General features: G+C 44.1%; 1 protein-coding gene across 3 annotated transcripts in view; it reads left to right on the top strand.

Moving 5' to 3' along the window:
• The window catches only part of TGFB2 (transforming growth factor beta 2), a 73,052-nt gene extending 57,656 nt beyond the window's left edge, over positions 1-15,396 (top strand). For 2 of the 3 annotated variants that reach the window (XM_036277675.1, XM_036277677.1), the window contains 5 exons: positions 7,127-7,259; positions 7,385-7,495; positions 8,985-9,162; positions 10,343-10,496; positions 13,882-15,396. In XM_036277675.1, the coding sequence (XP_036133568.1) occupies positions 7,127-7,259; positions 7,385-7,495; positions 8,985-9,162; positions 10,343-10,496; positions 13,882-14,040 (735 nt within the window). In that variant the 3' untranslated portion in view covers positions 14,041-15,396. The remainder of the gene's footprint in view (positions 1-7,126; positions 7,260-7,384; positions 7,496-8,984; positions 9,163-10,342; positions 10,497-13,881) is intronic. The other variant, XM_036277676.1, reaches the window with a different exon arrangement.
• The last annotated feature ends 804 nt before the right edge of the window (positions 15,397-16,200 follow it).

Below are 16,200 nucleotides of genomic sequence, written 5' to 3'. Positions count from 1 at the left end.
AGGTATGTCTGTGGCCTACGGAATTCAGGTTCTTGTCATCAACCTGCTGATGATGGCGGCTGGGTGGCTGGGAAGGACAGCTGATAGGATGAATAGCAAACTTCAGATTCAGAGAGATTCCAAAAGGCTCCAAATGAAGGTCAAAGGAGAAGTTCCAATTTTAACGATATAGGTGTAATTTGCATTTAGGTTCAAACACTGAACTGGGTATAGACTAAAGCTGTGCTTCTCAGTCCCCGGGCCAGCAGTTTGTGGGATGCTCAGGAACGTCAGAAATGCAAACTCTCGGGCCCGATCCCTATTAAATCACAAACTGGGCATGGGGCTCAGCGATCTGTGTGTTAAGCCTTCTAGATGTTTCTTTCCAGGGCAGGCTAAATTCAGGGAATCACTGGGCTAGAAAATTCCACCTTCCTTCCTCCCTCCCTCCCTTTTTGTGCCTCTTTCTCTCTCTCTTTCTCTGGCAAGATGTTAACCCAGGTTTTTCCTATAGGGCTTTGGTCACCCAGCTTAGCACTTAAGGCTTCTTGTCCTTCGTCCGTAGAGAAGCACCTCACAGGGTTTCTGTGAAAACTAAAAAACAAGAAAATGTTCAAATATTTGAAAAACTAAAATGACGGTATGTATATGAGGCAGAGGTACTATTATTAACCAGGACAGTTGATGGAAATGTTAAGTCCAAGAGAAAGAAGAATTGCGACATACACATTGTCCCAAAGAGTAATGGCCTTTCTCAAAAAGTAGTGAGGTCATCGTCCCGAGAAATCTTCAAGGACAGAGCTGTTGGAGAGCACATCGTGTTGCTTTGGAGCAGATGACTTCTCGGTGTCTTTCTAACGCTAGCATTTCATGCTACTGAGGTTCATAACTCAATGTCAGGCAGATCTGAGAGGATGGTGCTCACAGCCAACAGACTGAACGTTTAGTTCAACGTTCGTTAATCCCAGCAAGTCACTGCAAATATTCCCATTAAATACTTAAAGACATGAAATGCATTTGAAGATAGTAACAGGGGGCTTACTCTAGCTAAGCTGGTATGGGTTTTTCTCTATAGCTCTATGTTCAGTTTCCCTTTGCATTAGGAGTCTGGTTGCAGTGGTCTCGTGGCCCTGGTAGGTCTGTGGATGTCTGAATATGCAAATGGAGTCCCAGCACTTTCTTCTAACTCTGCAGTGTCTCATGGGAGTGGAAGAGGTGTCCCGCCGTCATGGCCAAACCCAATCCCGAGTTGATTTACGGCATCATTCTCGCAGACGGAGATGTCCTCTGGCTATACTTTTGCATCTAGACTCCTATTTCTTTTATTTACTTATTGCCCCAGAACTGTTGGGTAACACCGGTGACTTTTGCCTCTCTCCACTCCTGATTGGCTGCTTCCCAGTGGTAGAGAGATGAATGGACCCTTTTGTGCAGGGAGTTTTGTAACTCAGTGAAGAGCTTAGAGCCGCGCCAAGGGTGATGTGTGGGTATTTTGCACATGACATAGAGAATGTGTATATACCAATAATGTAATGAAGGTAACATTTAAAATCACTGTGGGTGGTAGCTCAGTGATAGACAGCTGAATCTCATTTCCAATATAATAGAAGCTCTCTTTTCGTGTTCACTAAGGAATGGTTGTTGGTCTGTTATTTAGAGAAAAAAAATGTCAATTAAAGCCAGGGATTATAGAAAGATGAGAGAGAGAGCGAGAGAGAATGCAGATCTTAAATATTTTCACTAAAATATATATGTGTATATATGTACACACACACACAATTTACACACTGACATTTTTATAAAAGGCCAACAACTTCTTTTTTTTTTTTGCATGAATCTTCAGATAGAGTGAGAGGGAGAGAGGAAGAGAGAGAGAGAAACATCGACATGAGAGAGACACATCAAGTGGTTGCCACTCACATGACCCCAACCAGGGCCGGGGACAAACTGCAACCAAGGTACGTGCCCTTAGCGGGAACCAAACCCGGGTCTCTCCGGACTGCAGGTGGATGCTCTAACCGCTGAGCCAAACCACCCAGGGCGCCAACAACTTCTTGACTGTGACTCTGCCTACTGCCAATCCTTGTATTTTTTGCATGACCCACATCCATGGTGCACCACCTACAATTCCTAGTTTTTACTTTCTTTGAAGAAGAGAACAGTTTCAGGACCATTGCCTTGTGAATGCAGGATCCTTCTGGGCATTTATCATATTATTCCTTTTGCTATTTCTTTTATGGCAGAGTCTCTGCCACATCTAAAAATAGAAAAAATATTGCGGTAAAATATGCATAACGTAAAATTTACCTTTTGACTATACAACTCAATGGCATTGAGTACATTCCCAATGTTGTAGCGCAGTCGGAATAAATGGTATAATGAACTTAACCTGGGATAACAGTGATATCATCACCATTATCTATCTCCAAAGCTTCTCCATCATCCCAGACACTCTGTGTGCATTAAACTATAACTCCCCATTATCCCGACCCCCAGCCCCTGCTGACCTCTCTACTACTGTCTAGTTCTACGCATTGCCTGCTCTAGGGACCGCAGATAAGTGAAATCATACAGTATTTGTCCTTCCGTGCTTGCGTTATTTCCCTTAGCGTAATGTTTCCAAGATTCAGCCGTGTTGTTATAGGCATCAGCCTGTCATCCGTTTGTATGGCCGAAAAAAAATCCTATTGTATGTATTTATGACCTTTTGTTCACCTGTATATCTACTGATGGACACTTAGGTTGTTTCCACCTTTGGACACTGAATAATGTTGCTGTGAACATTGGTGTACAAGTCCCTGAGTCCCCGCTTCCTGTTCTTTGAGGAATCACCAGACTTACCCTCCTCCGTCCCCCCAATTTGTTAAAGCAACTTGTCTTTCTGGAGATTTTCCAAAGCACTTCACTTGGCGTGTGCATCAGCAACCGCTCTCTGGCCTTCGGGTCCCGTATTTCGTCAGTTTCTAGACCATTTCATTAACTCGTGTAATTACAATATCAAGTCCAACGAGCGTCAACAGGTTTGGAAACGTATACAGTAGATACCTGCTGAGCGTACAACTCACCTGGCGAGCAGAGGGCTTGGAACCTGCCGCATGCAGCTTGCCAGCAGGGGGGCCCAGCACCCAGTGGGCATCAGCCAATGTGCACTTCGGGACAAAGGGAGGTTGCTGGTGGAGCTGGCCAGTCAAATGGAGAGAGCGTCCCTCTAAATTTACTCTGTCGTGTAAAGACACATCAAGGGGTTTAGAACCAACTGTGTTTCTACAGAAAACAGCTGTATATTCACAACTGTCAACACTCGACGGCTGTGTTGCTGGGAGATGAGAGCCAGGCAGGGACAATAAAGGCTAAAATAGAAGGGGAAGTTGACTGACCTGGTCACTTTTGTATAAACTCTTGCATCGAAGCAGGGACTGATGGGTTTTCTTCCCTTACAGTTTAAATTAGCGTGGGTGACAAATGGAAGATAAACCGGGGCAAGGGAGGCTGTGCCTATTCTTAGCTAGAAGACACCTTTGAAGTCAAGATGCGAGACTCGGAGATGTGATTAGAAGGTTTTCTAGCCAGTTCTGGGGCAAACTCACGAAACCGTAGGAGGAGCGCTTTTCTGTAGCATCACTCACCCTTGTTAGCGACCCACGTGATGAAAGGTTTGGGAAAATGCCCCTCTAAGTATGAGCTACAGAAACTGGGTTTATTTAGCTTAGAGAGGAGGACTTAATAATAGCCTCCGAGAGTCTGAGGGACAGTCTCTGACTGATGGGGAGCAGCTGTGTCCTGTCTGCGCACAGGACTGGATGACAAGGGTGAAGGTAGACCGCAAGAAGCAGCCTGAGAACGTCCTGCCCAGAAAGTTCGAGACGGCGAACCCACCAGACCGGAGTCATGTCCGCGTTTCACAATCAGGTGGCTGGTTAGCTGTCTTTCTTGGGTGGTTTAAATGGGCTTGGTCTTGAACTAATAAAAAAATATGGGAGACCTTTCCCCATGTGACAATGCAAAATTGTCCGTCGTTAGAACCTACCAGTGTTGGCTCTGTGGCTGAGGTGGCTGAGGACACACTTACTTTCTAAAGGGATTTCACAAAGAAAAATGTTTCAGAAGAGTTTTGCTCTCCTTGGTCCACTTTATTTTTTATTTTTTTGATCCTCACCCGAGGACATTTTTGCATTTATCTTCAGATAGAGCGGGAGAGGTGGGGGGAGAGAAACATCAACGTGAGAGACACATCCAGTGGCTGCCACCCACACGACCCCAACCGGGCCGGGGACAAACTGCAACTGAGGTACATGCCCTTAGTGGGAACTGAACCCGGGTCTCTTTGGTCCACTTTAAAAGCAAGATAATTTAGATTGATTCCTTCCCTATGAGGTGAAGAATCTCCATAGATTTTCCTGTGTGTGTATTGCCTATTTGGTCAAAATGGTCATGATATTTTGTTTTGTTTTGTTTTTTAAATTCTGTGTCTTCAGTGAGACAGGACATACTTATATTTATAGTTATAGTTATATGTTGTGTATATATCTGATAGATATAGCTATATTAGTATGTATCATATGTAATTAATTTCACAATAAAAAGTGTTTTGCTCTAGCGACAGTGTGTCTAAGTGTTAAGGATAGAAACATGAATAAGATACACACTGTGCTACAAAACATTACATAAAATGACACATCATTACAGGAGGTCATCTAGGGGAAGAAATTCAAAGACAAAAAAATGAGTCCTGGGTATGTTGGTGGTTTTTTAGGCGATGAGGCAGATGGAAATGCCTGAAAACATGTTGACTATTGTTTTATCATTGTTACCCCAGGTTAAGTTAATTATACCATTTATTCTGAATGGGATAAGTGGAGTCTTCTTTGTCCAACTGGAAGAGTTTTCCAAGCGACGTTTGATTTCCAGACAACTGGCTGAGGTTAAGCTCTGTGTGTGTGTGTGTGTGTGTGTGTGTATAAATCCTCATCCGAGGACATTATCTTCAGATAGAGGAGGGAGAGAGGGAGGAGGAGAGAGAGAAACATCGATGTGAGAGAGACACATCAACTGGTTGCCACCCACACGACCCCATCCGGGGTCGGGGACAAACTGCAACCGAGGTACGTGCCCTTAGCGGGAACCGAACCCGGGTCTCTCTGGTCCGCGGGCCAACACTCTAACTGCTGGGCTTAAGCTGGCCAGGGCTTAAACTGTGTTTTTATTTTTATTTTATTATTTTTTTTTATCCTCACCCGAGGACATTTTTCCATTTTTTGTACAGACAGAGTGGGAGGGAGAGAGAGGAAGAGAGAGAGAGGGAAACATCGATGTGAAAGGGACACATCGAGTGGCTGCCACCCACACGACCAACCAGGGCCGGGGACAAACTGCAACCGAAGTACATGCCCTTAGCGGGAACCGAACCCGGGTCTCTCCGGACCACAGGCGGACGTTAAGCTGTGTTTTTAAAGTTACAGGTTCATGTCAGCATTAACTGTGTACACATTCCACACTTTCTATTTCCACCCAGTACCGACATTGACTGTAATCTCCTTCAAAAGCCCCGCCTCCGTCATTCTGTTCTGCATTTCTTGGAAGAAGGTAAGGGCGACCCACATTCCAGTCCCGACTCCGCACTCCTGGGTCTTGAACCCAGTGCTGACGCGGGAGATGATGGGGTTGCTGCTCTCCGCCCTGTTCCCTGCGAGACACTGGGCCAGCTACTTAACCTCTTGGAGTTCAGTCTACGTAATCTAACTGACAGCAATGTTTTGAGGATTAAATGAAATTAAATAACATGTGCCGAGCCCAGAACCCAGCATGGCCCAGCCCTTTAATTCACAAAGAGCATCTCTTGCCTGTTGGGGGAACCATGATCCGATTCTGTCCACTCGGTGTGGTTTGTTGGACTTGAGGGATCTGTAGGGTAGGGTGTGTCTAAAATTCATGCCGGCACCTCAGAGTCCAATCGTATGAATCTCTTGCCTTTTGTAAACTTACTTAATCCAGAAAAAAAAAAAAAAGAAAAGTCTACTATCGTGCCAAATATTCTAGGACGCAGTTGTTGCCAAATGACCTGAGACCACTCACATACACTTCGCAGAGGAGTGCACTTTCAGACCAGAGGGAGATGATGCGTGTTTGTTTTACAAGGACAGTAAATAAATCTTCTAGACACTCGGCTAGTCACTTACTTAGACGGAGAGCTATGCTTTGAAAGACGTGAGGTTGGAGACACGATCCCGGGGAAGCTTACCGACCTGTTGGAGAGACCGGAGCCATCTGGGGGAGATGGCCGCGGGTGACTGTGTAAAACACAGGGCTTGAGCCCCTGCACCAAGGGGGAAGGAAGCGATGGGTCCGGGTAGGGAGTTACTATAACACTGGGAGACTGAGGATCTTGGTTTGACTGCCTGCAGAAATTCAGGAACATACTGCAATGGCTCTTTACTTATTGGAAACAAGTACCTTCTCCTAAATCTGCGTTCAGGCTGATTTTTAAAATTTTTTCAGGTTCTCACGACACCCTGGGCCAGGCTTCTCCTGCCCCAATCCATTCTTAGTCCGCGGGATATGGAATATCTTTATAAATCCTAACAAGTCACGCCGAGAGTAAACATCCCAGCTGGAGACTTACCTCCGAAGCGGAGGCATGCCATGGTTTTTAATGCCAGTGGATTTAGGACCCAGGGTTAGGACCTTTCTCTCTTTATTACCAGGAGATTTATAATTCAGGGGCCCGCAGAGGGTGAGCATGTGTCCTCTGAACCGGACCCCTCCCCACATCCCAACTCCCCAAATTAAATAAGCCGGGAAGCCGAATAACAAAACCATTAACTTAATAGCATAGAATTTATGGCTGAAGTCTTGCAAAGCTTATGTCAGCAAAGTAAAATAATTACTGTCACTTTCTTTTAGACACCCGGGTTTATGGGTGCTGTCACCTCTATCATAACACACAGCTGATTTAGTAGCTCTGTTTTTCATGGCGAAGAGCCTGGTGTTCTGTCTTCCTGCGTGTGGCCATGTTTTGGAGAGGAGCTACATGGCTTCACTGGCGCGGAGCTAAATTTGGGTAATGAACTGGAAGACGGTTCGCAGCTTCGGTTGCCTTGTGCTGTCCGTAGGCCAACTGAGCGCTTTCTCTCGCTCTTCCCGCCTCCAGATCCTCAAATCCAAAGACCTGACGTCTCCAATGCAGCGCTACATCGACAGCAAAGTCGTGAAAACCAGAGCGGAGGGGGAGTGGCTCTCCTTTGACGTCACCGACGCCGTTCACGAGTGGCTGCACCATAAAGGTTACACCCATCCTCCTCTCTTTCCCTCTCTAGCTGCCCAGCGACCCTAAATTATTGCGAGTTGATTGCAGGTGGAAGGGCATCGACACACGTTCGAATGACCTCCTTGGCTTAATGTTTTCCAGACAGGAACCTGGGATTTAAAATAAGTTTACACTGTCCCTGCTGCACCTTTGTGCCATCTAATAATTACATCATCCCCAATAAAAGCGAAGAACTAGAAGCAAGATTTGCAGGTAATTGAAACTTGGTCATACGGGGTGGGGGAGGGGAGGGCCTCTGTTGATCATCTCGTGGGTGATGACGTCAGTTTGCATGTGAAAATGGCATCGTTTGGCGAGGCCTGGGGAGCTTCGTTTGTTGGGGTAAAGATGTGGTTCGAGAAAGATACTGAAAGCAGAAAGGATTGGAAGAAAGGGATTGGTTCCTAGTTTCTGCTGCCCAATGACTTGTCAATACCAACTGACTGACTCAACCATCCCACAAACTATTAAATAGTTAAGCTCTTTCTTCTCCATTTAAGCAAACCGGTTTCCCATCTATGCTAATATCGCCAGAGAAGAAGATTGCATGCATCCAAGGAAATCCCCCAAACCAGTGTCAGGAACCCACAACTGAAGAAGGAAGTCCCCTCGTCCCACAGCCCCTTGAACCTGAAACGCCTGGGAACCATTTTATTTTTCCAGCTGGTGCCCATTATTTTGAGCATCTTCCTTATTAGACTTTTATAATAGTTTACAAACTCATCACAAGGTTTGGGTCTTCCCCAGACTCTGGCTCACCTGTTAGTGAATTAGCCAAACGTCCAGGGGAATGAGAAGATGCCCATCATGGAGACTTCTCCTCTCTCATCATCCGATGACGTGTTGGATAATGCGTCACTGGGCGATGAGAGGTTGGGAGAGAAGTGGGTGCTGGCTGCATGTATAGCATTGTCCCTGCACCCCCAGGTCAGGATGCCGAGTTCCCATCCCTAAGTGATACCACCTGGGACCTCCATCCACTTGCAGAAGGGCGATAGTGGCCCTAGCCCATGGAAAAATACTCCCAGAGGTCAGGAGATTTATTTCAGTCTCTAACCTCATCATGATTCTCTAGGGTGTGGAGATTAAATGCTTAAACTGGCAGTCTCCCGAGCGTGCTTTGGGGAGCTTGAGTTTCTAAATCTCAGATGGAATCAGGAAAGTATCGAGGATGCCATAAACCAAATGAAAAAGCCCTTTCTTCCCAGCTTCCCCAAATAGCATTCGGTAAGGGTGACTTCTGTTTCATTTGAACCGAACTCCCTGCAATTTAGTGTAAGTCTTAGTTTATGTTCATTAGGAAAGTTTTAGTCCCAAGAAGAGAGCAACCCAGAGGGTGACAAGGCAGGTTCTATCGCTGTGTGTTCGGTTGTGGAGGGGTTTGAACACAACCTGAACTGAGGATCGACTCAAATTAACTGCCTAGATTGCCCTTGGACTAGAGGTCAAAGACTTCTGCAGTGACTTTCATAACCTACAAGCCCTGTCTTGGACCTGAACTGCCTCCTGACGAGAGCCCCATTTAGAAGTGTCCATTGTCACCTGCTTAGCCCTGTTGTGCCAGGACTGTGGGGAATGACCGTTACCAGCTTGGCTGACGTTGTGGTCATCACTGCTATTTGTGACCGTAGAAAGAAATATGGCTGATAACATCTGATGAAGGTAAAGCTAAATGTTTATTACCCAAATGCATTTCTTTAAGGTATTGATGGCACCTCCACATATACCAGTGGTGATCAGAAAACTATAAAGTCCACTAGGAAAAAAAACAGTGGGAAGACCCCACATCTCCTGCTAATGTTGTTACCCTCCTACAGACTTGAGTCACAACAGCCCAACCGGCGGAAGAAGCGTGCTTTGGATGCAGCCTATTGCTTTAGGTAAAGAAAATACAATGAAAACAAAGTCATTGCGTCTGGTTACCCTTTGACTGCCTTTGCCCATTCTTTGACTACAGCCTGACTTGACCTGCGCTCATGCTTAGGGCTAGAGGAGTGTGGCCGCCTCATTTCTTAACAGCATTCCCCCCAGAGGCCCGATATAGTTATTTCTGTGTTGTAGTCATCATCTCTCTACCAGTGAATGGAGTTTCAAGGGAGAAAACTAGCTCCCTGAACCACCCCCCCGCCCCAATCTTTCTGAAGCACTTTGGGGCTGAAGAAGAAAATAAGCTCTCTGCTCCCTAAAGCCAGTGGAAACTTATTTGGAGGGCATGATGGTGACTTTTTAATTAGGGAGACTCCCATCTGTGGGAAACCTTTGTCCTTACACGGACTGCCCATGGTCCTAGCGCTGACACAGTAACAGAGATGAGAGGTGTGGAAGAGGGGTCATGGGTCATGTCTTTAGCTGCAGAATCTGCAAGAAGTGAGGATGCACACATGTATCTCCCGTTCCCACGTGAGTTCACGGAGGAGGAATGCGAATGTTCTTCCGTGGTTTCTTATCAAGCCTGCGCAGAGAGAGACTCTGTCTTCCCAGAATGGGGCAGTGAGGCGTCCTCACTGACAAAATGCTCCAAGTGTCAGAGTTCACAAGTGACATGGCCTTTGGGGTTGCCAGGGCCAGTATTTGCACTAAGCAAGACTCCATGTTTCTTGATCTTCAGTTCGTTCCTCAAGAAGCATGAGATGAAAGAAAGGGTTCCTTTTCAGAGGAAAATGCCTTAGATGGAGCTTTGAGAACAGCTGCTGTATTTCATCATTTTGTATTGGAAAGGGCAGTAGAGGCTGCCTGGCAACACTGTGCAGTGCTGCTTGTTGAGGTTGGTCTCCATCAACCACCTCTCTGCTTGTACCTCATCATTCAGGGGTAAGACTTGATTTTGAAGATCACAGATAGGGGGTCAGGGTATAGAATTAAAAAGGGAAAGTCACCCTAGCAAATTACCATACACCTCACCATGAAAGTCACTTCAATGACAATAAAACCATGAAGACCTGGCCCCTGATCTGTGCTTATAGATATTGTTGAATGAAGGCATGAGTCCCTTTTCTGGTTTGGGGTAAGGGACAAGGGGAGAAATCGGCTTTAAAATCTCCATTGCTCTTCTTTTCACAGAAATGTGCAGGATAATTGCTGCCTACGTCCACTTTACATTGATTTCAAGAGGGATCTTGGGTGGAAATGGATCCATGAACCCAAAGGGTACAATGCCAACTTCTGTGCTGGGGCATGCCCGTATTTATGGAGTTCAGACACTCAGCATAGTAGGGTAAGCATTTGGTTGACTTGTCTTTTTCTCTTTTGGGGTTGCTTATGTACACCTGATGATAATAGTTGACCCTTGAACGATATAGAAAATCCCACGTAATAGAAAATCCACGCATAACTTTTGACTCCCCCAAAACTTCATTGCAGCCATCCCTCTGCATTGGCAGGGTATTCATTCCAGGACCCTTCATGGATACCAAAAAATGCAGATGCTTCAGTCATTTATATAATATAGAGAAGAGCAGTGTCTACCGTTGGTCTTCTGCATCTACAGTTGGTTGAATCCGCAGATGCAAAATCTGGGATCCAGAGGGATGACTGTATATGTATTGAAACATATTGCATATCAGTGGACCCACGCGGTTCAAGGGTCAACTGTATTTCCAGGTGAATTCTCACCGTCCTGGTGCCTACGTCAGCATTGAACGAAGGAACACTGGGCTTCAGGAGGTGCTTTGGCAGAGTGAGTCACTAGCGCGTGACAATTAGAAAGTCATTTCACTGCTTTGAAACTCAATTTCTTATCAGCAAAAAGGAACGTCTCCATTAAAAGTTGTGTCTAGAATAAATAATGCCAAACTTGAGAGTTGATGTGGAAAACAAAAAGGTGATGCGTGTGAAAATGATTTGAAAATTAGTATCTCTAAGTCTTTTCCAATATAACCCAAAGTGAACGAGACCCTGAAAATGTCACCAAGTTACCTCAATGAGGATCGAAGGCCAATTCAGAAGGCAAACTCTAGATTAGATGCTAGGGGTTCCCGACCCAGACTAGCAAAGACTTTTTCTACGTAATAACGATATCTGTTCAGATGCTTCTTCCCGATGCCTGATGATGGACAGGACTGTATAAGTCATCTTGTCCAGACTGTTTACTTTTCTAAAGAAAGGGGAAGCTGGATCATATAGGTGACTTTCCCAAGATCCAACAGCTGGTGACAAACCAAACCCTGGAAGGCAGACTCCTTGCTTTGTCTCCGTTTGCTCTGTCTTGCTGCGTTTCATTCCTGAAGTGTGGTTTCCCATCGGGGTTATGCCTCTGTAAATCCCCGTATTAAAGAGGCATTAGAAAAACTGCCTTCACTGCAGGGTAGGAAAACGAATCCACTGCCAACAAGATCACATAACACATTCAGCCGAACTCAAGAGGATCAGGGTTATCAATTATGTTAGCCAATCCGTACCATCCAATTCCTCTTTAATTCCTATGAAAAATCATGTGTGAGCGGAACACGGAGTCTGTTTATGTCTAAGTGCCTACATATGCTAGGCTCCCCTGCCCTCAGCCGTTTTCACAGACCCCCCCTCCCCCCGTAGCCTTTGGCACTCGGAGCCGACCATGCGCTTGGCCATGTGAGGGAAGCTTGCTCATGCCTGTCCCTTTGTCCCGGCTCTCTAGCCAGGCAGCTTCATCTGGGCTGTGGCAACAGTAGCTGTAATGTGGGCAAGGTCCCGTTGCCAAGTAGAAACATAATTCCTCCTCCCAGATACACAGAGGGAGTGTGTGAAGGCAGAGACCGTGCTTGTTTTTCAAGGAGAGAGGAAGAATAACTGTCGTGGTCACAAGCATGTGTTTTGGACAGTTCCCCAAGAACCCAGAGGTAGCTCAATAAAGTAACCAGTGTTGCTGAACTGAACAGGTCTTCTGTCTTCGGCTGAAAAAAATCACAGTGAATCTCGAGGAAAAGGTCACTTGCTGTTTGACTAACACATTAATGCATCCTTAGAAATGACACTTTATCATCACTGGGGAACCTGCGTGCCTCCAAGGGTAAAAGTCACATTCCCCTCCGATAAGGAACGGGGTTAAAGCTGCAGGGCCAACGATAGAGCTGCTTCCTCGTTCTCTCTGAGGTCTGGCTAGCCACTGGAGTGCTAAATAGAGGGCTGATTATTGTTATTATTATTATTATTGTTCTAAAGCAAAATGGAAGGAAGTGAACAACAAAAAATGTGGATTGCTTTTCATGTCATTGTATTCATAAAGCAATGATAAATGCAAATACTTTTATCTTTTTTTTTTCTTTTAAATGGAAGTTCGGGTGACATTAGTTTGGCCTGAGCAGGCCACATAGAAAATGCCACACTGCACACAGGTGTCTTTTTCTCCACCTAAGGGTACATGAAAGCTCTGATGGGCATTCTTGTGACATTTTATTCTTCTACTTATCCATGGATTCATTTCTTCACCAAGCACGAGTCTTCTTTGCCCAGACAAGAATTACTAGGGCTATAAGGTAAAAAACAAACTCCGTAGCCCTGGCCAGTGTTGCTCAGCGGTTAGAGCATCAGCCTGCAGGTTTGATTCCGGGTCAAGGGCACATACCTGGGTTGCAGGTTTGATCCCTGGCCCTGGTCATGGCAAGTTTGGGAGGCAACCAATCGATGTGTCTCTCTCATGTGAATGACCCTCCCCCCTTTCTCTAAAAATCAAAAAGTATCCTTGGGTGAGGATCAACAACAATGATGACAAAAAAGCGTGCCTGACCTTATGGGAACTCTCTCTCTGCACGAGAATTGAGAATAAACACTCGTGACACAATTTGAGTTCCATAGAAGTGTGGAGACAACCCCAAATACCAAGAAATCCATTTTCTAGGGGCCCGGGATGGGGGTCAAAAGGAAGATACTGGGAAAACTGTGAAATCTGTCAAGTGAGCGATTTTGTTCAATCTGCCATTTTTAAGAATAATTAGTTTCACTTATTGGATGTCTTCACTTTGTCAGACAGTATTTAGTGTAGTGAATGGGTTTTTATATCTTTATAGTTGAAAGTATTACGGATTTCCTTCATGTTCTCCCCGTGGACACCCCTCCCCCGCTCCGTGGTCTGTGCCTATTGGTTGTGCATCAGGCATTTGGTTAATCTCTTCCTGCCCCGCCCCCTTTCCCTCTGAGGTGTGTCAGTCTGTTCCTATGAGTAAAGGATTCTGTAGGAAAATGATGACTTCACTGATTACTAGGGACACACCATTTTGATCATAACTGGGGAAATTGTAAGCAAAAGGAAATTGTAAACAAAAATCCTTTAAATTGCCCATTCAGGGCCATGACTGATGATAAGAATAGGGAATGTTTCTTTAAAAATTAATTGCCTTGCCGTGGCTGATTTGGCTCAGAGGTTAGAGCATCGGCCCATGGACCAAAGAGTTGAGGGTTCGATTCCAGTCAACGGCACGTACCTGGGTTGCGGTTTGGTTCCCGGCCCTGGTCGGGGTCATGCGGGAGACAGCCAATAGATGTGTCTCTTGCTCATCGATGTTTCTCTCTCTCTCTTCCTCCTACTCTGTCTGAAAAAAAATGGAAAAATATCCTCGGGTGAGGATTAAAAAAAAAAATTAATTGCCTTTCTCTGTTGACGTCATTTCTCTCCCGTGTCCTTTCAGGTTCTCAGCCTTTATAACACCATCAATCCAGAAGCATCTGCTTCTCCTTGCTGTGTGTCCCAGGATTTAGAACCCTTAACCATTCTCTACTACATTGGCAAGACCCCCAAGATCGAACAGCTCTCCAACATGATCGTCAAGTCTTGCAAATGCAGCTAAGATTCTTGGAAAAGTGGCAAGATGATCATCACACAAGGATGATGATGATGATGATGATGATGATGATATGACAACAATAACAATGTAACAAGAAACATAAGAGAGCCTTGCTTCATCAGTGTTAAAAAAAAAATTCTTTGAAAAAGCGGTACTAGTTCAGACACTTTGGAAGTCGGTGTTCCGTTTGTTAAAACTGGCATCCGAAACAACACAACACAACACAAAAAACACGTTGAAGGCTTTATTCTACATTTCGCCTCCTCTGTAAGTGAGAGAGGCAAGAAGCAAAACCTTTTTTTTTTTTTTTTAAGAAAAAAATAAACACTGGAAGAATTTGTTAGTGTTAATTATGTGAAAGAAAAAAAAACAAAAACAAAAACAAAACAAAACAGGAAAAATCCCGTTGAGTGGAGTTGTACATACGTTCCTGTCCCGGGCCTCCCTTGATTTTTCTGTATTGCTATGCAATAGAAACCCTTCCCCTTTTCACTCTTAGAGTTAACAGTGAGTTATTTATTGTGTGTTACTATATAATGAACATTTCATTGCCCTTGGAAAATAAAACAGGTGTATAAAGTGGAGACCAAATCCTTTGCCAGAAACTCGTGGATGGTTTAAGGAATTTGAACTCAAACGAGCCAGAAAAAAAGAGAGGTCATATGAGTGGGATGAAAACCCAGGTGAGTTATTCTATGACCATGCAAGTCTGTGTTAAGATAAAGACCCTGAGAAACACTATGTACCAACTGCCTAAGGAAGCTGGTTGTAAGGTTCAAAGCCAAAATGCCTGTCAATAAAGGAAACTTTCCGTCAGAATAAGTCTGGAAGATTTTTTCTTCTTTCTAATGGTAAATGGTTCTTTGTCAGTTTAGCCCACCAGTGAAATGTTGCCATGTTTTGATACATACTGGTCAAACTTCAGACCTGTAAGTATTGCTGTATAGTTTTGCTATAGGTTCTTCTTAGTTTCGGTATATGTAACCATACCTATGTTATTGCAATAGATGGATGTAGAAGCCAGTGTAATTGGAAACACAGCTGCAAATCGTTTTTTTTGCAAACTATTAAATCAAAACATTAACTACTTTGCATGTAATGTGTAAATTTTTACCATATTTTTCATGTTCTGTAATAATGTCAACTATGATTTGGATTGGATATAAATTGGGGCTTTTTGTTTAATGATCACTCAGAATTGTGTGTTTCCTTTAGCTGGCTATTATTTTTGAGTAAAGACCCTAGATTTTGACTTGCACTAAAAATACAGGTTTTATAGTATTTGCTCCACTGTGCTTCATAAATTATCCATTATTATGACATAAGCTACCTGAGTCCACTTGTCCTTTTTTCTTTTACAAAAAAAAAAAAAAAAAAAGATATATTTGCGTTCAGTTGTCTTCCTTCATCCTCAAAGCATCATCACTAATCAACTCAGACATTAAAAAGCTTCTGTTTTAGGAAAATTGGGGAATATTATAGATACAGAGATCACTGAGGTAAATGTTTTTATTTTAGCAATGGCTCAAGGATCTGATGACTGAGTTAAGGAAGGTTCCTCTAACTTGATTCAATCTGAATTTTCACAGAATCCTATTGTAACTAAAAAGTAGACAGTTCATAGGAAACATCTTTTACTTTAATCAGTCTTTAGGTGTTCTGGGGGAAGTGGAGAGATTTACCTTCTCATTGATTTTTTTTTTTTAAGGGAGAGAAAAAGCAAAACAGGTCAGCATAAGTCATCTAGTTTATTTCACTGAAGTTAAGATTTTTATAGATGTTCTATGAAGGTTGAACAGTCACAGACTAAATTCTCCCGTGATCAGAAAATACTTTTCCCCCCACAAACGAGAGTTCTCTAGATCTGAGGTTAGAATTTACTTTGAATTAATAAATGATTTGCTACATCATTGCCGAGGAGGTAAGCTCATGTCAGAGTTTGTAGAACACGTCAATTGTCCCTTATTTAGCGTTAAGATGAAAATTCATAGGTCAAACAATGGAATATTTGCAGTTTCACTTCAAAAGCAGCACGGTGAGAGTAAATCCCACGGGAAGTTGTTTGACACAGTAAACTTTATTTTTTGCAATTTCCTGACCATTAATGAAAGTGACGAATTGGACTTACAAGTTGGAAAACTGGAAAGGCGAGAGATAAATGGC

Source organism: Molossus molossus, unplaced genomic scaffold (assembly GCF_014108415.1).
Source record: "Molossus molossus isolate mMolMol1 unplaced genomic scaffold, mMolMol1.p scaffold_m16_p_23, whole genome shotgun sequence".
Taxonomy (NCBI): domain Eukaryota; kingdom Metazoa; phylum Chordata; class Mammalia; order Chiroptera; family Molossidae; genus Molossus; species Molossus molossus.
Note: the sequence above shows the minus strand (reverse complement) of the source record. Positions and strands in the feature narration are given on the sequence as shown.